This window comes from Anopheles funestus, unplaced genomic scaffold, assembly GCF_943734845.2.
Source record: "Anopheles funestus unplaced genomic scaffold, idAnoFuneDA-416_04 scaffold_146_ctg1, whole genome shotgun sequence".
Classification (NCBI taxonomy): Eukaryota; Metazoa; Arthropoda; class Insecta; order Diptera; family Culicidae; genus Anopheles; species Anopheles funestus.
The window spans coordinates 33,356-59,461 of NW_026045287.1; the positions used below are offsets into that span (position 1 = coordinate 33,356).

The following is a 26,106-nucleotide window of genomic DNA, read 5'->3' on the forward strand; positions in this document are numbered from 1 at the left end:
AAAACCTAACTTATACCAAAACTAACTTTTTCGAAAAAACCTAACTCATAAAAAAACTAACTTTTTCGAAAAAACCTAACTTATAAAAAAACTAACTTTTTCGAAAAAACCTAACTTTTACCAAAACTCACTTTTTCTAAAAAACCTAACTTATACCAAAACTAACTTTTAAGAAAAAACCTAACTTATACCAAAACTAACTTTTTCGAAAAAACCTAACTCATAAAAAAACTAACTTTTTCTTAAAAACCTAACTTTTTCTAAAAAACCTAACTTATACCAAAACTAACTTTTTCGAAAAAACCTAACTCATACCAAAACTAACTTTTTCGAAAAAACCTAACTTATAAAAAAACTAACTTTTTCGAAAAAACCTAACTTATACCAAAACTCACTTTTTCTAAAAAACCTAACTTATAACAAAACTAACTTTTTCGAAAAAACCTAACTTTTACCAAAACTAACTTTTTCGAAAAAACCTAACTTTTACCAAAACTAACTTTTTCTTAAAAACCTAACTTTTTCTAAAAAACCTAACTTATACCAAAACTAACTTTTTCGAAAAAACCTAACTTATACCAAAACTAACTTTTTCATAAAAACCTAACTTATACCAAAACTAACTTTTTCTAAAAAACCTTACTTTTTCGAAAAAACCTAACTTTTACCAAAACTAACTTTTTCGAAAAAACCTAACTTTTTCATAAAAACCTAACTTATAAAAAAACTAACTTTTTCGAAAAAACCTAACTTATACCAAAACTAACTTTTTCTTAAAAACCTAACTTATACCAAAACTAACTTTTTCTAAAAAACCTAACTTATACCAAAACTAACTTTTTCGAAAAAACCTAACTTATACCAAAACTAACTTTTTCATAAAAACCTAACTTATACCAAAACTAACTTTTTCGAAAAAACCTAACTTTTTCATAAAAACCTAACTTATACCAAAACTAACTTTTTCGAAGAAACCTAACTTATACCAAAACTAACTTTTTCGAAAAAACCTAATTTATACCAAAACTAACTTTTTCGAAAAAACCTAACTTATACCAAAACTAACTTTTTCGAAAAAACCTAACTTATACCAAAACTAACTTTTTCGAAAAAACCTAACTTATACCAAAACTAACTTTTTCGAAAGAACCTAACTTTTTCTAAAAAATTTAACTTATACCAAAACTAACTTTTTCGAAAAAACCTAACTTATACCAAAACTAACTTTATCTTAAAAACCTAACTTTTACCAAAACTAACTTTTTCGAAAAAACCTAACTTTTTCATAAAAACCTAACTTATACCAAAACTAACTTTTTCTAAAAAACCTAACTTATACCAAAACTAACTTTATCTTAAAAACCTAACTTTTACCAAAACTAACTTTTTCGAAAAAACCTAACTTTTTCATAAAAACCTAACTTATACCAAAACTAACTTTTTCTAAAAAACCTAACTTATACCAAAACTAACTTTTTCGAAAAAACCTAACTTATACCAAAACTAACTTTTTCGAAAAAACCTAACTTTTTCTAAAAAACCTAACTTATACCAAAACTAACTTTTTCGAAAAAACCTAACTTATACCAAAACTAACTTTTTCTTAAAAACCTAACTTTTACCAAAACTAACTTTTTCGAAAAAACCTAACTTATACCAAAACTAACTTTTTCATAAAAACCTAACTTATACCAAAACTAACTTTTTCGAAAAAACCTAACTTTTTCATAAAAACCTAACTTATACCAAAACTAACTTTTTCTTAAAAACCTAACTTTTACCAAAACTAACTTTTTCGAAAAAACCTAACTTTTTCATAAAAACCTAACTTATACCAAAACTAACTTTTTCTAAAAAACCTATCTTATACCAAAACTAACTTTTTCGAAAAAACCTAACTTATACCAAAACTAACTTTTTCGAAAAAACCTAACTTTTTCTAAAAAACCTAACTTATACCACAACTAACTTTTTCGAAAAAACCTAACTTATACCAAAACTAACTTTTTCTTAAAAACCTAACTTTTACCAAAACTAACTTTTTCGAAAAAACCTAACTTATACCAAAACTAACTTTTTCATAAAAACCTAACTTATACCAAAACTAACTTTTTCGAAAAAACCTAACTTTTTCATAAAAACCTAACTTATACCAAAACTAACTTTTTCGAAGAAACCTAACTTATACCAAAACTAACTTTTTCCTTAAAACCTAACTTATACCAAAACTAACTTTTTCTAAAAAAACCTAACTTATACCAAAACTAACTTTTTCGAAAAAACCTAACTTATACCAAAACTAACTTTTTCGAAAAAACCTAACTTATACCAAAACTAACTTTTTCGAAAAAACCTAACTTATACCAAATGTACGATTTCTTCTCTATAATGTTGTGTGTGCACTCGTGGAAGGTTTGTTTGAGAGTGAATTTATTTCTAGTTCTAATTTACAATTAAGTCTTAATCCTATAATTCATTTTAGTATAATTCATCTTCTATAAATCCCTGTTAAGTGAATTGCCTATGTGAAGGCGTGAACATTCCGGCCACCTAAAAATGTGATTTTTATAATTTTGAGTTCTTGAGTTGACCTAGCTCAATCGACCTTGACCTTCGTACTGATGTGGTTGGATACATCTTGATCATCTGTCAAGCGAATAGCACATTTGATTTTTTACATTTTTAGTTTACATTTTCACTGGTCCTAGTTTGCAACAATTGTCAACAAATGTAAATTGGCATAAAATCTTGAACAGCACGTCGAAGTTTAATGAAATATATCGAACGGATAAGTTATCACTCTTGTTCGATGATTGCTGAAGTATAGGAACACGATTTGCTACAAAACCTTTCCATCGTAGAAATTGTCGATACATTTGCCCAATGCCTTCAGCAACGGTTACCATTCGACTTCTAAACCGTGACAGACTTGTGAAGAAATCTTCCAGAACGACGCGACCCACAAAGAGTGCATTATTTCGAATCTTGGTGAATGAGTTCCAGTTTTTAAATACAGCGTGATGAGGAATGTAACCATCTGGAACATTGTCACCTATCGGTTCATCTGACTTGCGCATATGACCAAGCCTTAAAAATTCCTCCCTCCAATTGCATCCATTCCTCCAATTTAGATATGCCGTCTTCAATGCGCCATGCAGCTCCGCTCGTCCTTCCATCCCGTTGAGGCGATGGTCTGCTATGCTTGATTCTTCTAAAACACCACCTTGGTCGTTATTCCAGGGAAGGGCTGTTCCAACTACTGTCCAACCGAATGCTGTTTCGGTTAACCACGGCCGACCTTTACCCAGAGCTATTTTTCTTCCTGAGTGAAGTTCCCAATAAGCTTCACCCCCAATGATGATGTCGACTTTGGCCGGAACATTGAATCGCGAATCTGCCAGCTCGACGTTTGGTATTTTCCACGTTGAACTGTCAATCTCACGTATCGGAACATTTGTTGTTAGATTATGGTTCAAAACCAAAAACTGCAAACTGGTCGCAAATCGTTTATCATGAGTCTGGATTCGGCTGGTTACTGCAAACTTAACATTCGTTGTGTTGTTGCCAATGCCTCTAACGTTTACATTTATTGCAGCTCTCGATCCCAAAACTTGGTTTGCGAATGACTGGGTCATGAAGTTACTCATCGAGCCCGAATCTAACAACGCCCTTGCCTTGACTACATGGCCATAATCATCCACTATGTCTACGATGGCCGTCTCCAGCAACACTAGGCCGTTGTGGATATCTGCGGTATGAGCCATCATGCTGACTCGACACAGTGCAGGATCGTGAAGTAAAGAATGGTGCTTGCCTTTGCAAACTTGACATGTAAACTTCGAGATGCAATTCTTCACCGCATGATCTGCTCGCAAACAATTCCAGCAAAGCTTGTGTTGTTTGACTGCTTCCTGACGTTGTTTCACAGTTTTCAGAGCAAACACTGGACACGCGTTTAGATGATGGATTTCAGCACACGACAGAGGGCAGTTCAACGGTTTGGACTGCTTATCCGTTGCTGACTCGCTAGATGGATTATCACTGGCTCCGCTACCTTTAGTGCCGGCCACCTTGAGATTACTGCTATCTGGCGGCTCCTCCAGTAGCATCGACGATTTGAGCATTCGTACACGATCTTCCAGGAATTTGACCAGACCGGCGTACCCATCACGCTCTGCACCAGCCTCCTCCCAAGCGACTATTGATAGCTTATCCATCTTCAAAAAAAGGAGATTGGTTAATGGAACATCCCAATGATCGATAGGCTCACCCAATTTGCGCAAACCCTTCACATGGCGCGTGAAATCGTCGACTAGTCGCGCCAACTCGTCCACGTGGTCCGACTGCATCCGCGGTAAGAAGTGCAACGCTCGATAGTATTCGCGAACTAGAGCCTTTTTGTTGTCATACCGCTTAAGCAGAGCATCCCACGTAACTGAATAGTTATCTGCGATAACCTCTGTATGCTCGAAATGTGTTGCAGCTTCTCCTACCAACGATGCAAGCAGATACTGCAACTTCATCACAGCTGGGATTTCTGTAGCACTATGTATCATCGATATAAAACGATCCTTGAACGTCAACCATTTTGTAGCTTCGCCATTGAACGAAGGAAGTTCGATTTTAGGTAAACGCAAATGCACTGCTCCTCCGAACGTTCCACTACCCGTCGTGGCATTAAACGTCGAGTTAGCCGAAGGAATGATTTCCTTGGCGGATTGATGCAAGAGGAAACCCTTTATTACACAATACCGTTTATCAAACGAGGATCTTTCTTGAATGTGGCTCTCGTTGTCCACTAGTTCTTCATTGAGTTCTTCCAATTTGCTCATTATATTCACAAAATCCTGTTTGCACTGATCGATCAACTCCAATCGCACAGGAATCTCAAAACGATCATTTTCGTCGAATGTGTCTTTAAATGCCTCTAAACCAGCCAGCGTGTTCAGGGCCGTCTTCTTTTTACGCAAATACGTGTTAATATTCGCCATCGTCTTTTTGGTTTTGGACATGAACCCTTGTACTGCGATAGTTGAAATGCACCTTAATCAGCCTAATGAAAGCTCAACTATCGGCTGCGTACGTCAGCTTTGAAATATTTCACGTTCACTTTCAGAGCGTAACCGAACCGAAAAGTACCATGCGACCTTTGTACCCAGGTCAATGAACAAGATCACTACGCGTCACCAGGCAAGAAACCGTCTATCCTGCACCTTAAATCGCAACACGTGATGAACAACGAACGAAGATGAAACTCCTTCCAAACGCACGGTTAGGTTTGCGCCCACACGTTGAGTACACACTTGAACACAACACTACTCCAATGAGCCAATCGTTATAAAACGAGTTGCCAAAACTCACTGGCCCGCCGAATCGAAATATGATTTTATCCCGAAGATGGATAAAATCCCGTGAATAGAAGATTCGCACGAGGAGACGAGAAACGTTTAACTTATCCGGTTCGAAGGACCAAAAAATGTACGATTTCTTCTCTATAATGTTGCGTGTGCACTCGTGGAAGGTTTGTTTGAGAGTGAATTTATTTCTAGTTCTAATTTACAATTAAGTCTTAATCCTATAATTCATTTTAGTATAATTCATCTTCTATAAATCCCTGTTAAGCGAATTGCCTATGTGAAGGCGTGAACACCAAAACTAACTTTTTCGAAAAAACCTAACTTTTTTCTAAAAAACCTAACTTTTACCAAAACTAACTTTTTCTAAAAAACCTTACTTATACCAAAACTAACTTTTTCTAAAAAAACCTAACTTATAAAAAAACTAACTTTTTCGAAAAAACCTAACTTATACCAAAACTCACTTTTTCTAAAAAACCTAACTTATAACAAAACTAACTTTTTCTAAAAAACCTAACTTTTACCAAAACTAACTTTTTCGAAAAAACCTAACTTTTACCAAAACTAACTTTTTCTTAAAAACCTAACTTTTTCTAAAAAACCTAACTTATACCAAAACTAACTTTTTCGAAAAAACCTAACTTATACCAAAACTAACTTTTTCATAAAAACCTAACTTATACCAAAACTAACTTTTTCTAAAAAACCTTACTTTTTCGAAAAAACCTAACTTTTACCAAAACTAACTTTTTCGAAAAAACCTAACTTTTTCATAAAAACCTAACTTATAAAAAAACTAACTTTTTCGAAAAAACCTAACTTATACCAAAACTAACTTTTTCTTAAAAACCTAACTTTTACCAAAACTAACTTTTTCGAAAAAACCTAACTTTTTCATAAAAACCTAACTTATACCAAAACTAACTTTTTCTAAAAAACCTAACTTATACCAAAACTAACTTTTTCGAAAAAACCTAACTTATACCAAAACTAACTTTTTCTAAAAAACCTAACTTATACCAAAACTAACTTTTTCGAAAAAACCTAACTTATACCAAAACTAACTTTTTCATAAAAACCTAACTTATACCAAAACTAACTTTTTCGAAAAAACCTAACTTTTTCATAAAAACCTAACTTATACCAAAACTAACTTTTTCGAAGAAACCTAACTTATACCAAAACTAACTTTTTCGAAAAAACCTAATTTATACCAAAACTAACTTTTTCGAAAAAACCTAACTTATACCAAAACTAACTTTTTCGAAAAAACCTAACTTATACCAAAACTAACTTTTTCGAAAAAACCTAACTTATACCAAAACTAACTTTTTCGAAAGAACCTAACTTTTTCTAAAAAACCTAACTTATACCAAAACTAACTTTTTCGAAAAAACCTAACTTATACCAAAACTAACTTTTTCTAAAAAACCTAACTTATACCAAAACTAACTTTTTCTAAAAAAACCTAACTTATACCAAAACTAACTTTTTCGAAAAAACCTAATTTATACCAAAACTAACTTTTTCGAAAAAACCTAACTTATACCAAAACTAACTTTTTCTAAAAAACCTTACTTTTTCGAAAAAACCTAACTTTTACCAAAACTAACTTTTTCGAAAAAACCTAACTTTTTCATAATAACCTAACTTATACCAAAACTAACTTTTTCGAAAAAACCTAACTTATACCAAAACTAACTTTTTCTTAAAAACCTAACTTATACCAAAACTAACTTTTTCGAAAAAACCTAACTTTTTCATAAAAACCTAACTTATACCAAAACTAACTTTTTCTCAAAAACCTAACTTATACCAAAACTAACTTTTTCTAAAAAACCTAACTTATACCAAAACTAACTTTTTCTAAAAAACCTAACTTATACCAAAACTAACTTTTTCGAAAAAACCTAACTTATACCAAAACTAACTTTTTCTTAAAAACCTAACTTATACCAAAACTAACTTTTTCGAAAAAACCTAACTTATACCAAAACTAACTTTTTCTTAAAAACCTAACTTATACCAAAACTAACTTTTTCTAAAAAAACCTAACTTATACCAAAACTAACTTTTTCGAAAAAACCTAACTTATACCAAAACTAACTTTTTCTTAAAAACCTAACTTATACCAAAACTAACTTTTTCTAAAAAAACCTAACTTATACCAAAACTAACTTTTTCTTAAAAACCTAACTTATACCAAAACTAACTTTTTCTAAAAAACCTAACTTATACCAAAACTAACTTTTTCGAAAAAACCTAACTTATACCAAAACTAACTTTTTCTAAAAAACCTAACTTATACCAAAACTAACTTTTTCGAAAAAACCTAATTTATACCAAAACTAACTTTTTCGAAAAAACCTAACTTAAAAAAAAACTAACTTTTTCTCAAAAACCTAACTTATACCAAAACTAACTTTTTCGAAAAAACCTAACTTATACCAAAACTAACTTTTTCTTAAAAACCTAACTTATACCAAAACTAACTTTTTCGAAAAAACCTAACTTATACCAAAACTAACTTTTTCTAAAAAACCTAACTTATACCAAAACTAACTTTTTCGAAAAAACCTAACTTATACCAAAACTAACTTTTTCTAAAAAACCTAACTTATACCAAAACTAACTTTTTCGAAAAAACCTAATTTATACCAAAACTAACTTTTTCTTAAAAACCTAACTTATACCAAAACTAACTTTTTCGAAAAAACCTAACTTATACCAAAACTAACTTTTTCTTAAAAACCTAACTTATACCAAAACTAACTTTTTCTAAAAAAACCTAACTTATACCAAAACTAACTTTTTCGAAAAAACCTAACTTATACCAAAACTAACTTTTTCGAAAAAACCTAACTTATACCAAAACTAACTTTTTCGAAAAAACCTAACTTATACCAAAACTAACTTTTTCTAAAAAACCTAACTTATACCAAAACTAACTTTTTCGAAAAAACCTAACTTATACCAAAACTAACTTTTTCTTAAAAACCTAACTTATACCAAAACTAACTTTTTCGAAAAAACCTAACTCATACCAAAACTAACTTTTTCGAAAAAACCTAACTTATAAAAAAACTAACTTTTTCGAAAAAACCTAACTTATACCAAAACTAACTTTTAAGAAAAAACCCAACTTATACCAAAACTAACTTTTTCGAAAAAACCTAACTTATACCAAAACTAACTTTTTCTTAAAAACCTAACTTTTACCAAAACTAACTTTTTCGAAAAAACCTAACTTTTTCATAAAAACTTAACTTATACCAAAACTAACTTTTTCTAAAAAACCTAACTTATACCAAAACTAACTTTTTCGAAAAAACCTAACTTATACCAAAACTAACTTTTTCGAAAAAACCTAACTTTTACCAAAACTAACTTTTTCGAAAAAACCTAACTTTTTCGAAAAAACCTAACTTATACCAAAACTAACTTTTTCGAAAAAACCTAACTTATACCAAAACTAACTTTTTCGAAAAAACCTAACTTTTTCTAAAAAACCTAACTTATACCAAAACTAACTTTTTCTGAAAAACCTAACTTATACCAAAACTAACTTTTTCTAAAAAACCTAACTTTTTCGAAAAAACCTTACTTTTTCGAAAAAACCTAACTTTTACCAAAACTAACTTTTTCTTAAAAACCTAACTTTTTCTCAAAAACCTAACTTATACCAAAACTAACTTTTTCTTAAAAACCTAACTTATACCAAAACTAACTTTTTCGAAAAAACCTAACTTATACCAAAACTAACTTTTTCGAAAAAACCTAACTTATACCAAAACTAACTTTTTCTAAAAAACCTAACTTTTTCGAAAAAACCTAACTTTTACCAAAACTAACTTTTTCTTAAAAACCTAACTTTTTCTCAAAAACCTAACTTATACCAAAACTAACTTTTTTGAAAAAACCTAACTTATACCAAAACTAACTTTTTCTAAAAAACCTAACTTTTTCTAAAAAAACCTAACTTATACCAAAACTAACTTTTTCGAAAAAACCTAATTTATACCAAAACTAACTTTTTCGAAAAAACCTAACTTATACCAAAACTAACTTTTTCTAAAAAACCTAACTTATACCAAAACTAACTTTTTCTTAAAAACCTAACTTATACCAAAAATAACTTTTTCGAAAAAACCTAATTTATACCAAAACTAACTTTTTCGAAAAAACCTAACTTATACCAAAACTAACTTTTTCGAAAAAACCTAACTTATACCAAAACTAACTTTTTCTAAAAAACCTAACTTATACCAAAACTAACTTTTTCGAAAAAACCTAACTTATACCAAAACTAACTTTTTCTTAAAAACCTAACTTATACCAAAACTAACTTTTAAGAAAAAACCCAACTTATACCAAAACTAACTTTTTCGAAAAAACCTAACTTATACCAAAACTAACTTTTTCTTAAAAACCTAACTTTTACCAAAACTAACTTTTTCGAAAAAACCTAACTTTTTCATAAAAACTTAACTTATACCAAAACTAACTTTTTCTAAAAAACCTAACTTATACCAAAACTAACTTTTTCGAAAAAACCTAACTTATACCAAAACTAACTTTTTCGAAAAAACCTAACTTTTACTAAAACTAACTTTTTCGAAAAAACCTAACTTTTTCGAAAAAACCTAACTTATACCAAAACTAACTTTTTCGAAAAAACCTAACTTATACCAAAACTAACTTTTTCGAAAAAACCTAACTTTTTCTAAAAAACCTAACTTATACCAAAACTAACTTTTTCTAAAAAACCTAACTTATACCAAAACTAACTTTTTCGAAAAAACCTAACTTATACCAAAACTAACTTTTTCGAAAAAACCTTACTTTTTCGACAAAACCTAACTTTTAAAAAAACTAATTTTTTCGAAAAAACCTAACTTTTACCAAAACTAACTTTTTCTAAAAAACCTAACTTTTTCGAAAAAACCTAACTTATACCAAAACTAACTTTTTCTTAAAAACCTAACTGATACCAAAACTAACTTTTTCTAAAAAACCTAACTTTTTCGAAAAAACCTAACTTTTACCAAAACTAACTTTTTCTTAAAAACCTAACTTTTTCTCAAAAACCTAACTTATACCAAAACTAACTTTTTTGAAAAAACCTAACTTATACCAAAACTAACTTTTTCGAAAAAACCTAACTTATACCAAAACTAACTTTTTCTTAAAAACCTAACTTTTACCAAAACTAACTTTTTCGAAAAAACCTAACTTTTTCATAAAAACTTAACTTATACCAAAACTAACTTTTTCTAAAAAACCTAACTTATACCAAAACTAACTTTTTCGAAAAAACCTAACTTATACCAAAACTAACTTTTTCGAAAAAACCTAACTTTTACCAAAACTAACTTTTTCGAAAAAACCTAACTTTTTCGAAAAAACCTAACTTATACCAAAACTAACTTTTTCGAAAAAACCTAACTTATACCAAAACTAACTTTTTCGAAAAAACCTAACTTTTTCTAAAAAACCTAACTTATACCAAAACTAACTTTTTCTAAAAAACCTAACTTATACCAAAACTAACTTTTTCTAAAAAACCTAACTTTTTCGAAAAAACCTTACTTTTTCGAAAAAACCTAACTTTTACCAAAACTAACTTTTTCTTAAAAACCTAACTTTTTCTCAAAAACCTAACTTATACCAAAACTAACTTTTTCTTAAAAACCTAACTTATACCAAAACTAACTTTTTCGAAAAAACCTAACTTATACCAAAACTAACTTTTTCGAAAAAACCTAACTTATACCAAAACTAACTTTTTCTAAAAAACCTAACTTTTTCGAAAAAACCTAACTTTTACCAAAACTAACTTTTTCTTAAAAACCTAACTTTTTCTCAAAAACCTAACTTATACCAAAACTAACTTTTTTGAAAAAACCTAACTTATACCAAAACTAACTTTTTCTAAAAAACCTAACTTTTTCTAAAAAAACCTAACTTATACCAAAACTAACTTTTTCGAAAAAACCTAATTTATACCAAAACTAACTTTTTCGAAAAAACCTAACTTATACCAAAACTAACTTTTTCGAAAAAACCTAACTTATACCAAAACTAACTTTTTCTTAAAAACCTAACTTATACCAAAAATAACTTTTTCGAAAAAACCTAATTTATACCAAAACTAACTTTTTCGAAAAAACCTAACTTATACCAAAACTAACTTTTTCGAAAAAACCTAACTTATACCAAAACTAACTTTTTCTTAAAAACCTAACTTATACCAAAACTAACTTTTTCGAAAAAACCTAACTTATACCAAAACTAACTTTTTCTTAAAAACCTAACTTATACCAAAACTAACTTTTAAGAAAAAACCCAACTTATACCAAAACTAACTTTTTCGAAAAAACCTAACTTATACCAAAACTAACTTTTTCTTAAAAACCTAACTTTTACCAAAACTAACTTTTTCGAAAAAACCTAACTTTTTCATAAAAACTTAACTTATACCAAAACTAACTTTTTCTAAAAAACCTAACTTATACCAAAACTAACTTTTTCGAAAAAACCTAACTTATACCAAAACTAACTTTTTCGAAAAAACCTAACTTTTACTAAAACTAACTTTTTCGAAAAAACCTAACTTTTTCGAAAAAACCTAACTTATACCAAAACTAACTTTTTCGAAAAAACCTAACTTATACCAAAACTAACTTTTTCGAAAAAACCTAACTTTTTCTAAAAAACCTAACTTATACCAAAACTAACTTTTTCTAAAAAACCTAACTTATACCAAAACTAACTTTTTCGAAAAAACCTAACTTATACCAAAACTAACTTTTTCGAAAAAACCTTACTTTTTCGACAAAACCTAACTTTTAAAAAAACTAATTTTTTCGAAAAAACCTAACTTTTACCAAAACTAACTTTTTCTAAAAAACCTAACTTTTTCGAAAAAACCTAACTTATACCAAAACTAACTTTTTCTTAAAAACCTAACTGATACCAAAACTAACTTTTTCTAAAAAACCTAACTTTTTCGAAAAAACCTAACTTTTACCAAAACTAACTTTTTCTTAAAAACCTAACTTTTTCTCAAAAACCTAACTTATACCAAAACTAACTTTTTTGAAAAAACCTAACTTATACCAAAACTAACTTTTTCGAAAAAACCTAACTTTTTCTAAAAAACCTAACTTTTACCAAAACTAACTTATTATAAAAAACCTAACTTTTTCTCAAAAACCTAACTTATACCAAAACTAACTTTTTCTTAAAAACCTAACTTTTTCTTAAAAACCTAACTTATACCAAAACTAACTTTTTCTAAAAAACCTAACTTATACCAAAACTAACTTTTTCGAAAAAACCTAACTTATACCAAAACTAACTTTTTATTAAAAACCTAACTTATACCAAAACTAACTTTTTCGAAAAAACCTAACTTATACCAAAACTAACTTTTTCTTAAAAACCTAACTTATACCAAAACTAACTTTTAAGAAAAAACCCAACTTATACCAAAACTAACTTTTTCGAAAAAACCTAACTTATACCAAAACTAACTTTTTCTTAAAAACCTAACTTTTACCAAAACTAACTTTTTCGAAAAAACCTTACTTTTTCGACAAAACCTAACTTTTAAAAAAACTAATTTTTTCGAAAAAACCTAACTTTTACCAAAACTAACTTTTTCTAAAAAACCTAACTTTTTCGAAAAAACCTAACTTATACCAAAACTAACTTTTTCGAAAAAACCTAACTTATACCAAAACTAACTTTTTCGAAAAAACCTAACTTATACCAAAACTAACTTTTTCGAAAAAACCTAACTTTTACCAAAACTAACTTTTTCGAAAAAACCTAACTTTTTCGAAAAAACCTAACTTATACCAAAACTAACTTTTTCGAAAAAACCTAACTTATACCAAAACTAACTTTTTCGAAAAAACCTAACTTTTTCTAAAAAACCTAACTTATACCAAAACTAACTTTTTCTAAAAAACCTAACTTATACCAAAACTAACTTTTTCGAAAAAACCTAACTTATACCAAAACTAACTTTTTCGAAAAAACCTTACTTTTTCGACAAAACCTAACTTTTAAAAAAACTAATTTTTTCGAAAAAACCTAACTTTTACCAAAACTAACTTTTTCTAAAAAACCTAACTTTTTCGAAAAAACCTAACTTATACCAAAACTAACTTTTTCGAAAAAACCTAACTTATACCAAAACTAACTTTTTCTAAAAAACCTAACTTTTTCGAAAAAACCTAACTTTTACCAAAACTAACTTTTTCGAAAAAACCTAACTTTTTCTCAAAAACCTAACTTATACCAAAACTAACTTTTTTGAAAAACCCTAACTTATACCAAAACTAACTTTTTCGAAAAAACCTAACTTTTTCTAAAAAACCTAACTTTTACCAAAACTAACTTATTATAAAAAACCTAACTTTTTCTCAAAAACCTAACTTATACCAAAACTAACTTTTTCTTAAAAACCTAACTTTTTCTTAAAAACCTAACTTATACCAAAACTAACTTTTTCTTAAAAACCTAACTTATACCAAAACTAACTTTTTCGAAAAAACCTAACTTATACCAAAACTAACTTTTTCTAAAAAACCTTACTTTTTCGAAAAAACCTAACTTTTACCAAAACTAACTTTTTCGAAAAAAACTAACTTTTTCATAAAAACCTAACTTATACCAAAACTAACTTTTTCGAAAAAACCTAACTTATACCAAAACTAACTTTTTCTTAAAAACCTAACTTTTACCAAAACTAACTTTTTCGAAAAAACCTAACTTTTTCATAAAAACCTAACTTATACCAAAACTAACTTTTTCTAAAAAACCTAACTTATACCAAAACTAACTTTTTCGAAAAAACCTAACTTATACCAAAACTAACTTTTTCGAAAAAACCTAACTTATACCAAAACTAACTTTTTCTAAAAAACCTTACTTTTTCGAAAAAACCTAACTTTTACCAAAACTAACTTTTTCGAAAAAACCTAACTTTTTCATAAAAACCTAACTTATACCAAAACTAACTTTTTCGAAAAAACCTAACTTATACCAAAACTAACTTTTTCTTAAAAACCTAACTTTTACCAAAACTAACTTTTTCGAAAAAACCTAACTTTTTCATAAAAACCTAACTTATACCAAAACTAACTTTTTCTTAAAAACCTAACTTATACCAAAACTAACTTTTTCTTAAAAACCTAACTTATACCAAAACTAACTTTTAAGAAAAAACCCAACTTATACCAAAACTAACTTTTTCGAAAAAACCTAACTTATACCAAAACTAACTTTTTCTAAAAAACCTAACTTATACCAAAACTAACTTTTTCTTAAAAACCTAACTTATACCAAAACTAACTTTTTCTTAAAAACCTAACTTTTTCGAAAAAACCTAACTTATACCAAAACTAACTTTTTCTTAAAAAAATAACTTTTTCTTAAAAATCTAACTTTTTCTTAAAAACCTAACTTATACCAAAACTAACTTTTTCGAAAAAACCTAACTTATACCAAAACTAACTTTTTCTTAAAAACCTAACTTATACCAAAACTAACTTATTCTTAAAAACCTAACTTATACCAAAACTAACTTTTTCTAAAAAAACCTAACTTATACCAAAACTAACTTTTTCGAAAAAACCTAACTTTTTCATAAAAACCTAACTTATACCAAAACTAACTTTTTCGAAAAAACCTAACTTATACCAAAACTAACTTTTTCTTAAAAACCTAACTAATACCAAAACTAACTTTTTCGAAAAAACCTAACTTATACCAAAACTAACTTTTTCTTAAAAACCTAACTTATACCAAAACTAACTTTTAAGAAAAAACCCAACTTATACCAAAACTAACTTTTTCTTAAAAACCTAACTTATACCAAAACTAACTTTTTCGAAAAAACCTAACTTATAAAAAAACTAACTTTTTCGAAAAAACCTAACTTATACCAAAACTCACTTTTTCTAAAAAACCTAACTTTTTCTAAAAAACCTAACTTTTACCAAAACTAACTTTTTCTAAAAAACCTAACTTATACCAAAACTAACTTTTTCGAAAAAACCTAACTTATACCAAAACTAACTTTTTCTAAAAAACCTAACTTATACCAAAACTAACTTTTTCGAAAAAACCTAACTTATACCAAAACTAACTTTTTCGAAAAAACCTAACTTATACCAAAACTAACTTTTTCGAAAAAACCTAACTTATACCAAAACTAACTTTTTCGAAAAAACCTAACTTTTTCGAAAAAACCTAACTTTTTCATAAAAACCTAACTTATACCAAAACTAACTTTTTCGAAAAAACCTAACTTTTTCTCAAAAACCTAACTTATACCAAAACTAACTTTTTCTTAAAAAAATAACTTTTTCTTAAAAATCTAACTTTTTCTTAAAAACCTAACTTATACCAAAACTAACTTTTTCGAAAAAACCTAACTTATACCAAAACTAACTTTTTCTTAAAAACCTAACTTATACCAAAACTAACTTTTTCGAAAAAACCTAACTTTTTCTAAAAAACCTAACTTTTACCAAAACTAACTTTTTCTAAAAAACCTAAGTTATACCAAAACTAACTTTTTCGAAAAAAACCTAACTTATACCAAAACTAACTTTTTCTTAAAAACCTAACTTATACCAAAACTAACTTTTTCGAAAAAACCTTACTTATACCAATACTAACTTTTTCGAAAAAACCTAACTTTTTCGAAAAAACCTAACTTTTACCAAAACTAACTTTTTCTAAAAAACCTAACTTATACCAAAACTAACTTTTTCGAAAAAAACCTAACTTATACCAAAACTAACTTTTTCTAAAAAACCTAACTTATACCAAAACTAACTTTTTCGAAAAAACCTAACTTATACCAAAACTAACTTTTTCTTAAAAACCTAACTTATACCCAAACTAACTTTTTCGAAAAAACCTAACTTATACCAAAACTAACTTTTTCGAAAAAACCTAACTTATACCAAAACTCACTTTTTCTTAAAAACCTAACTTATACCAAAACTAACTTTTTCTTAAAAACCTAACTTATACCAAAACTAACTTTTTCGAAAAAACCTTACTTATACCAAAACTAACTTTTTCTTAAAAACCTAACTTATACCAAAACTAACTTTTTCGAAAAAACCTAACTTTTACCAAAACTAACTTTTTCTTAAAAACCTAACTTATACCAAAACTAACTTTTTCGAAAAAACCTAACTTATACCGAAACTAACTTTTTCGAAAAAACCTAACTTATACCAAAACTAACTTTTTCTTAAAAACCTTACTTTTTCGAAAAAACCTAACTTATACCAAAACTAACTTTTTCTAAAAAACCTAACTTATACCAAAACTAACTTTTTCGAAAAAACCTAACTTATACCAAAACTAACTTTTTCATAAAAACCTAACTTATACCAAAACTAACTTTTTCGAAAAAACCTAACTTTTTCATAAAAACCTAACTTATACCAAAACTAACTTTTTCGAAAAAACCTAACTTATACCAAAACTAACTTTTTCTTAAAAACCTAACTTATACCAAAACTAACTTTTTCTAAAAAAACCTATCTTATACCAAAACTAACTTTTTCGAAAAAACCTAACTTATACCAAAACTAACTTTTTCGAAAAAACCTAACTTATACCAAAACTAACTTTTTCGAAAAAACCTAACTTTTTCTAAAAAACCTAACTTATACCAAAACTAACTTTTTCTAAAAAACCTAACTTTTTCTAAAAAACCTAACTTTTACCAAAACTAACTTTTTCTAAAAAACCTAACTTATACCAAAACTAACTTTTTCGAAAAAACCTAACTTTTTCGAAAAAACCTAACTTTTACCAAAACTAACTTTTTCGAAAAAACCTAACTTATAAAAAAACTAACTTTTTCGAAAAAACCTAACTTATACCAAAACTCACTTTTTCTAAAAAACCTAACTTTTTCTAAAAAACCTAACTTATACCAAAACTAACTTTTTTGAAAAAACCTAACTTATACCAAAACTAACTTTTTCGAAAAAACCTAACTTTTTCTCAAAAACCTAACTTATACCAAAACTAACTTTTTCTTAAAAAAATAACTTTTTCTTAAAAATCTAACTTTTTCTTAAAAACCTAACTTATACCAAAACTAACTTTTTCGAAAAAACCTAACTTATACCAAAACTAACTTTTTCTAAAAAACCTAACTTATACCAAAACTAACTTTTTCATAAAAACCTAACTTATACCAAAACTAACTTTTTCGAAAAAACCTAACTTTTTCATAAAAACCTAACTTATACCAAAACTAACTTTTTCTTAAAAACCTTACTTTTTCGAAAAATCCTAACTTTTACCAAAACTAACTTTTTCGAAAAAACCTAACTTTTTCATAAAAAACCTAACTTATACCAAAACTAACTTTTTCGAAAAAACCTAACTTTTTCTTAAAAACCTAACTTATACCAAAACTAACTTTTTCTTAAAAACCTTACTTTTTCGAAAAAACCTAACTTATACCAAAATTAACTTTTTCGAAAAACCTAACTTTTACCAAAACTAACTTATTCTAAAAAACCTAACTTTTTCTTAAAAACCTAACTTATACCAAAATTAACTTTTTCTTAAAAACCTAACTTTTTCATAAAAAACCTAACTTATACCAAAACTAACTTTTTCTTAAAAACCTAACTTATACCAAAACTAACTTTTTCTTAAAAACCTTACTTTTTCGAAAAAACCTAACTTATACCAAAACTAACTTTTTCGAAAAAACCTAACTTATACCAAAACTAACTTTTTCGAAAAAACCTAATTTATACCAAAACTAACTTTTTCGAAAAAACCTAACTTATACCAAAACTAACTTTTTCTCAAAAACCTAACTTATACCAAAACTAACTTTTTCGAAAAAACCTAACTTATACCGAAACTAACTTTTTCGAAAAAACCTAACTTATACCAAAACTAACTTTTTCTAAAAAACCTTACTTTTTCGAAAAAACCTAACTTTTACCAAAACTAACTTTTTCGAAAAAACCTAACGTTTTTCATAAAAACCTAACTTATACCAAAACTAACTTTTTCAAAAAAACCTAACTTATACCAAAACTAACTTTTTCATAAAAACCTAACTTATACCAAAACTAACTTTTTCGAAAAAACCTAACTTTTTCGAAAAAACCTAACTTTTTCGAAAAAACCTAACTTTTACCAAAACTAACTTTTTCGAAAAAACCTAACTTATAAAAAAACTAACTTTTTCGAAAAAACCTAACTTATACCAAAACTCACTTTTTCTAAAAAACCTAACTTTTACCAAAACTAACTTTTTCTAAAAAACCTAACTTATACCAAAACTAACTTTTTCGAAAAAACCTAACTTATACCAAAACTAACTTTTTCTCAAAAACCTAACTTATACCAAAACTAACTTTTTCGAAAAAACCTAACTTATACCAAAACTAACTTTTTCGAAAAAACCTAACTTATACCAAAACTAACTTTTTCGAAAAAACCTAACTTATACCAAAACTAACTTTTTCGAAAAAACCTAACTTATACCAAAACTAACTTTTTCTCAAAAACCTAACTTATACCAAAACTAACTTTTTCGAAAAAACCTAACTTATACCAAAACTAACTTTTTCGAAAAAACCTAACTTATACCAAAACTAACTTTTTCGAAAAAACCTAACTTATACCAAAACTAACTTTTTCTCAAAAACCTAACTTATACCAAAACTAACTTTTTCGAAAAAACCTAACTTATACCAAAACTAACTTTTTCGAAAAAACCTAACTTATACCAAAACTAACTTTTTCTAAAAAACCTAACTTATACCAAAACTAACTTTTTCGAAAAAACCTAACTTTTACCAAATCTAACTTATTCTAAAAAACCTAACTTTTTCTCAAAAACCTAACTTATACCAAAACTAACTTTTTCTTAAAAACCTAACTTATACCAATACTAACTTTTTCTAAAAAACCTAACTTATACCAAAACTAACTTTTTCTCAAAAACCTAACTTATACCAAAACTAACTTTTTCGAAAAAACCTAACTTATACCGAAAATAACTTTTTCGAAAAAACCTAACTTATACCAAAACTAACTTTTTCTAAAAAACCTCACTTTTTCGAAAAAACCTAACTTTTACCAAAACTAACTTTTTCGAAAAAACCTAACTTTTTCATAAAAACCTAACTTATACCAAAACTAACTTTTTCGAAAAAACCTAACTTATACCAAAACTAACTTTTTCTCAAAAACCTAACTTACACCAAAACTAACTTTTTCGAAAAAACCTAACTTATACCAAAACTAACTTTTTCTTAAAAACCTAACTTATACCAAAACTAACTTTTTCGAAAAAACCTAACTTATACCAAAACTAACTTTTTCTTAAAAACCTAACTTATACCAAAACTAACTTTTTCTTAAAAACCTAACTTATACCAAAACTAACTTTTTCGAAAAAACCTAACTTATACCAAAACTAACTTTTTCTCAAAAACCTAACTTATACCAAAACTAACTTTTTCGAAAAAATCTAACTTATACCAAAACTAACTTTTTCTTAAAAACCTTACTTTTTCGAAAAAACCTAACTTTTACCAAAACTAACTTTTTCGAAAAAACCTAACTTATAAAAAAACTAACTTTTTCGAAAAAACCTAACTTATACCAAAACTCACTTTTTCTAAAAAACCTAACTTTTACCAAAACTAACTTTTTCTAAAAAACCTTACTTATACCAAAACTAACTTTTTCGAAAAAACCTAACTTATACCAAAACTAACTTTTTCTCAAAAACCTAACTTATACCAAAACTAACTTTTTCGAAAAAACCTAACTTATACCAAAACTAACTTTTTCGAAAAAACCTAACTTATACCAAAACTAACTTTTTCGAAAAAACCTAACTTATACCAAAACTAACTTTTTCGAAAAAACCTAACTTATACCAAAACTAACTTTTTCTCAAAAACCTAACTTATACCAAAACTAACTTTTTCGAAAAAACCTAACTTATACCAAAACTAACTTTTTCGAAAAAACCTAACTTATACCAAAACTAACTTTTTCGAAAAAACCTAACTTATACCAAAACTAACTTTTTCTCAAAAACCTAACTTATACCAAAACTAACTTTTTCGAAAAAAACCTAACTTATACCAAAACTAACTTTTTCGAAAAAACCTAACTTATACCAAAACTAACTTTTTCTAAAAAACCTAACTTATACCAAAACTAACTTTTTCGAAAAAACCTAACTTTTACCAAATCTAACTTATTCTAAAAAACCTAACTTTTTCTCAAAAACCTAACTTATACCAAAACTAACTTTTTCTTAAAAACCTAACTTATACCAATACTAACTTTTTCTAAAAAACCTAACTTATACCAAAACTAACTTTTTCTCAAAAACCTAACTTATACCAAAACTAACTTTTTCGAAAAAACCTAACTTATACCGAAACTAACTTTTTCGAAAAAACCTAACTTATACCAAAACTAACTTTTTCTAAAAAACCTCACTTTTTCGAAAAAACCTAACTTTTACCAAAACTAACTTTTTCGAAAAAACCTAACTTTTTCATAAAAACCTAACTTATACCAAAACTAACTTTTTCGAAAAAACCTAACTTATACCAAAACTAACTTTTTCTCAAAAACCTAACTTACACCAAAACTAACTTTTTCGAAAAAACCTAACTTATACCAAAACTAACTTTTTCTTAAAAACCTAACTTATACCAAAACTAACTTTTTCGAAAAAACCTAACTTATACCAAAACTAACTTTTTCTTAAAAACCTAACTTATACCAAAACTAACTTTTTCTTAAAAACCTAACTTATACCAAAACTAACTTTTTCGAAAAAACCTAACTTATACCAAAACTAACTTTTTCTCAAAAACCTAACTTATACCAAAACTAACTTTTTCGAAAAAATCTAACTTATACCAAAACTAACTTTTTCTTAAAAACCTTACTTTTTCGAAAAAACCTAACTTTTACCAAAACTAACTTTTTCGAAAAAACCTAACTTTTTCATAAAAACCTAACTTATACCAAAACTAACTTTTTCGAAAAAACCTAACTTATACCAAAACTAACTTTTTCTTAAAAACCTAACTTATACCAAAACTAACTTTTTCGAAAAAACCTAACTTTTTCTTAAAAACCTAACTTATAACAAAACTAACTTTTTCGAAAAAACCTAACTTTTACCAAAACTAACTTTTTCTAAAAAACCTAACTTTTTCGAAAAAACCTAACTGATACCAAAACTATCTTTTTCGAAAAAACCTAACTTTTACCAAAACTAACTTTTTCGAAAAACCTAACTTATACCAAAACTAACTTTTTCTAAAAAACCTAACTTTTTCGAAAAAACCTAACTTTTACCAAAACTAACTTTTTCGAAAAAACCTAACTTTTACCAAAACTAACTTTTTCTAAAAAACCTAACTTTTTCGAAAAAACCTAACTTTTACCAATACTAACTTTTTGGAAAAAACCTAACTTATACCAAAACTAACTTTTTCTAAAAAACTCAACTTTTTCGAGAAAACCTAACTTTTACCAAAACTAACTTTTTGGAAAAAACCTTACTTTTACCAAAACTAACTTTTTCGAAAAAACCTAACTTATACCAAAACTAACTTTTTCGAAAAAACCTAACTTTTTCGAAAAAACCTAACTTTTACCAAAACTAACTTTTTCTAAAAAACCTAACTTATACCAAAACTAACTTTTTCGAAAAAACCTAACTTATACCAAAACTAACTTTTTCTAAAAAAACCTAACTTTTTCATAAAAACCTAACTTTTACCAAAACTAACTTTTTCGAAAAAACCTAACTTTTTCATAAAAACCTAACTTATACCAAAACTAACTTTTTCGAAAAAACCTAACTTATACCAAAACTAACTTTTTCGAAAAAACCTAACTTTTTCATAAAAACCTAACTTATACCAAAACTAACTTTTTCGAAAAAACCTAACTTATACCAAAACTAACTTTTTCGAAAAAACCTAACTTTTTCATAAAAACCTAACTTATACCAAAACTAACTTTTTCGAAAAAACCTAACTTTTACCAAAACTAACTTTTTCGAAAAAACCTAACTTTTTCATAAAAACCTAACTTATACCAAAACTAACTTTTTCGAAAAAACCTAACTTATACCAAAACTAACTTTTTCGAAAAAACCTAACTTTTACCAAAACTAACTTTTTCGAAAAAACCTAACTTTTTCATAAAAACCTAACTTATACCAAAACTAACTTTTTCTAAAAAACCTTACTTTTTCGAAAAAACCTAACTTTTACCAAAACTAACTTTTTCGAAAAAACCTAACTTTTTCATAAAAACCTAACTTATACCAAAACTAACTTTTTCGAAAAAACCTAACTTATACCAAAACTAACTTTTTCTCAAAAACCTAACTTACACCAAAACTAACTTTTTAGAAAAAACCTAACTTATACCAAAACTAACTTTTTCTTAAAAACCTAACTTATACCAAAACTAACTTTTTCGAAAAAACCTAACTAATACCAAAACTAACTTTTTCTTAAAAACCTAACTTATACCAAAACTAACTTTTTCTTAAAAACCTAACTTATACCAAAACTAACTTTTTCGAAAAAACCTAACTTATACCAAAACTAACTTTTTCTCAAAAACCTAACTTATACCAAAACTAACTTTTTCGAAAAAATCTAACTTATACCAAAACTAACTTTTTCTTAAAAACCTTACTTTTTCGAAAAAACCTAACTTTTACCAAAACTAACTTTTTCGAAAAAACCTAACTTTTTCATAAAAACCTAACTTATACCAAAACTAACTTTTTCGAAAAAACCTAACTTATACCAAAACTAACTTTTTCTTAAAAACCTAACTTATACCAAAACTAACTTTTTCGAAAAAACCTAACTTATGCCAAAACTAACTTTTTCGAAAAAACCTAACTTATACCAAAACTAACTTTTTCTAAAAAACCTAACTTATACCAAAACTAACTTTTTCGAAAAAACCTAACTTATACCAAAACTAACTTTTTCTTAAAAACCTAACTTATACCAAAACTAACTTTTTCGAAAAAACCTAACTTTTTCTTAAAAACCTAACTTATACCAAAACTAACTTTTTCTCAAAAACCTAACTTGTACCAAAACTAACTTTTTCGAAAAAACCTAACTTATACCAAAACTAACTTTTTTGAAAAAACCTAACTTTTTCTAAAACACCTAACTTTTACCAAAACTAACTTATTATAAAAAACCTAACTTTTTCTCAAAAACCTAACTTATACCAAAACTAACTTTTTCATAAAAACCTAACTTTTTCTTAAAAATCTAACTTTTTCTTAAAAACCTAACTTATACCAAAACTAACTTTTTCGAAAAAACCTAACTTATACCAAAACTAACTTTTTCTTAAAAACCTAACTTATACCAAAACTTACTTTTTCGAAAAAACCTAACTTATACCAAAACTAACTTTTTCGAAAAAACCTAACTTTTTCTAAAAAACCTAACTTATACCAAAACTAACTTTTTCGAAAAAACCTAACTTATACCAAAACTAACTTTTTCTTAAAAACCTAACTTATACCAAAACTAACTTTTTCGAAAAAACCTAACTTATACCAAAACTAACTTTTTCTAAAAAACCTAACTTTTTCGAAAAAACCTAACTTTTACCAAAACTTACTTTTTCGAAAAAACCTAACTTATACCAAAACTAACTTTTTCGAAAAAACCTAACTTTTTCTAAAAAACCTAACTTTTACCAAAACTAACTTTTTCGAAAAAACCTAACTTTTACCAAAAAACCTAACTTTTTCTAAAAAACCTAACTTATACCAAAACTAACTTTTTCTAAAAAACCTAACTTATACCAAAACTAACTTTTTCTTAAAAACCTAACTTATACCAAAACTAACTTTTTCGAAAAAACCTAACTTTTTCTAAAAAACCTAACTTTTACCAAAACTAACTTTTTCGAAAAAACCTAACTTTTACCAAAAAACCTAACTTTTTCTAAAAAACCTAACTTATACCAAAACTAACTTTTTCTAAAAAACCTAACTTATACCAAAACTAACTTTTTCTTAAAAACCTAACTTATACCAAAACTAACTTTTTCTAAAAAACCTAACTTTTACCAAAAAACCTAACTTTTTCTAAAAAACCTAACTTATACCAAAACTAACTTTTTCGAAAAAACCTAACTTATACCAAAACTAACTTTTTCGAAAAAACCTAACTTTTTCGAAAAAACCTAACTTTTACCAAAACTTACTTTTTCGAAAAAACCTAACTTTTTCATAAAAACCTAACTTATACCAAAACTAACTTTTTCTAAAAAACCTAACTTATACCAAAACTAACTTTTTCTAAAAAACCTAACTTATACCAATACTAACTTTTTCGAAAAAACCTAACTTATACCAAAACTAACTTTTTCGAAAAAACCTAACTCATACCAAAACTAACTTTTTCGAAAAAACCTAACTTATAAAAAAACTAACTTTTTCGAAAAAACCTAACTTATACCAAAACTCACTTTTTCTAAAAAACCTAACTTATACCAAAACTAACTTTTTCTAAAAAACCTTACTTATACCAAAACTAACTTTTTCGAAAAAACCTAACTTATACCAAAACTAACTTTTTCGAAAAAACCTAACTTTTACCAAAACTAACTTATTCTAAAAAACCTAACTTTTTCTCAAAAACCTAACTTATACCAAAATTAACTTTTTCTTAAAAACCTAACTTTTTCAAAAAAACCTAACTTTTTCGAAAAAACCTAACTTATACCAAAACTAACTTTTTCGAAAAAACCTAACTTATACCAAAACTAACTTTTTCGAAAAAACCTAACTTATACCAAAACTAACTTTTTCTAAAAAACCTTACTTTTTCGAAAAAACCTAACTTTTACCAAAACTAACTTTTTCTAAAAAACCTAACTTATACCAAAATTAACTTTTTCTTAAAAACCTAACTTAAACCAAAACTAACTTTTTCGAAAAAACCTAACTTATACCAAAACTAACTTTTTCTTAAAAACCTAACTTATACCCAAACTAACTTTTTCGAAAAAACCTAACTTATACCAAAACTAACTTTTTCTAAAAAACCTTACTTTTTCAAAAAAACCTAACTTTTACCAAAACTAACTTTTTCGAAAAAACCTAACTTTTTCATAAAAACCTAACTTATACCAAAACTAACTTTTTCTTAAAAATCTAACTTTTACCAAAACTAACTTTTTCGAAAAAACCTAACTTTTTCATAAAAACCTAACTTATAACAAAACTAACTTTTTCTTAAAAACCTAACTTTTACCAAAACTAACTTTTTCGAAAAAACCTAACTTTTTCATAAAAACCTAACTTATACCAAAACTAACTTTTTCTAAAAAACCTAACTTATACCAAAACTAACTTTTTCTAAAAAACCTAACTTATACCAAAACTAACTTTTAAGAAAAAACCTAACTTATACCAAAACTAACTTTTTCGAAAAAACCTAACTTATACCAAAACTAACTTTTTCTCAAAAACCTAACTTATACCAAAACTAACTTTTTCGAAAAAACCTAACTTATACCAAAACTAACTTTTTCTAAAAAACCTAACTTATACCAAAACTAACTTTTTCGAAAAAACCTAACTTTTTCATAAAAACCTAACTTATACCAAAACTAACTTTTTCTAAAAAACCTA

The 26,106-nt window shown here is 26.6% G+C and overlaps 1 protein-coding gene across 1 annotated transcript; it reads right to left on the reverse strand.

Moving 5' to 3' along the window:
- Positions 1 to 2,596: 2,596 nt before the first annotated feature.
- LOC125774317 (uncharacterized) lies at positions 2,597 to 4,991 on the reverse strand. The gene is made up of 2 exons (XM_049444589.1): positions 3,644 to 4,991; positions 2,597 to 2,646 (listed from the first exon to the last, which is right to left on the reverse strand). Exons 1-2 carry the CDS (start codon positions 4,989 to 4,991, stop codon positions 2,597 to 2,599), a joined length of 1,398 nt encoding a protein of 465 aa, XP_049300546.1.
- Between the last annotated feature and the right edge of the window lie 21,115 nt (positions 4,992 to 26,106).

Bases quoted from the DNA above. Each gene is read 5' to 3' on its own strand.
- LOC125774317 (XM_049444589.1), bottom strand. From the start codon at position 4,991: ATGGCGAATATTAACACGTATTTGCGTAAAAAGAAGACGGCCCTGAAC. The intron at 2,647-3,643 runs GTAACTTCATGA...TTCGCTTGACAG, and splicing joins GTTAGATTCGGGCTCGATGA to ATGATCAAGATGTATCCAAC.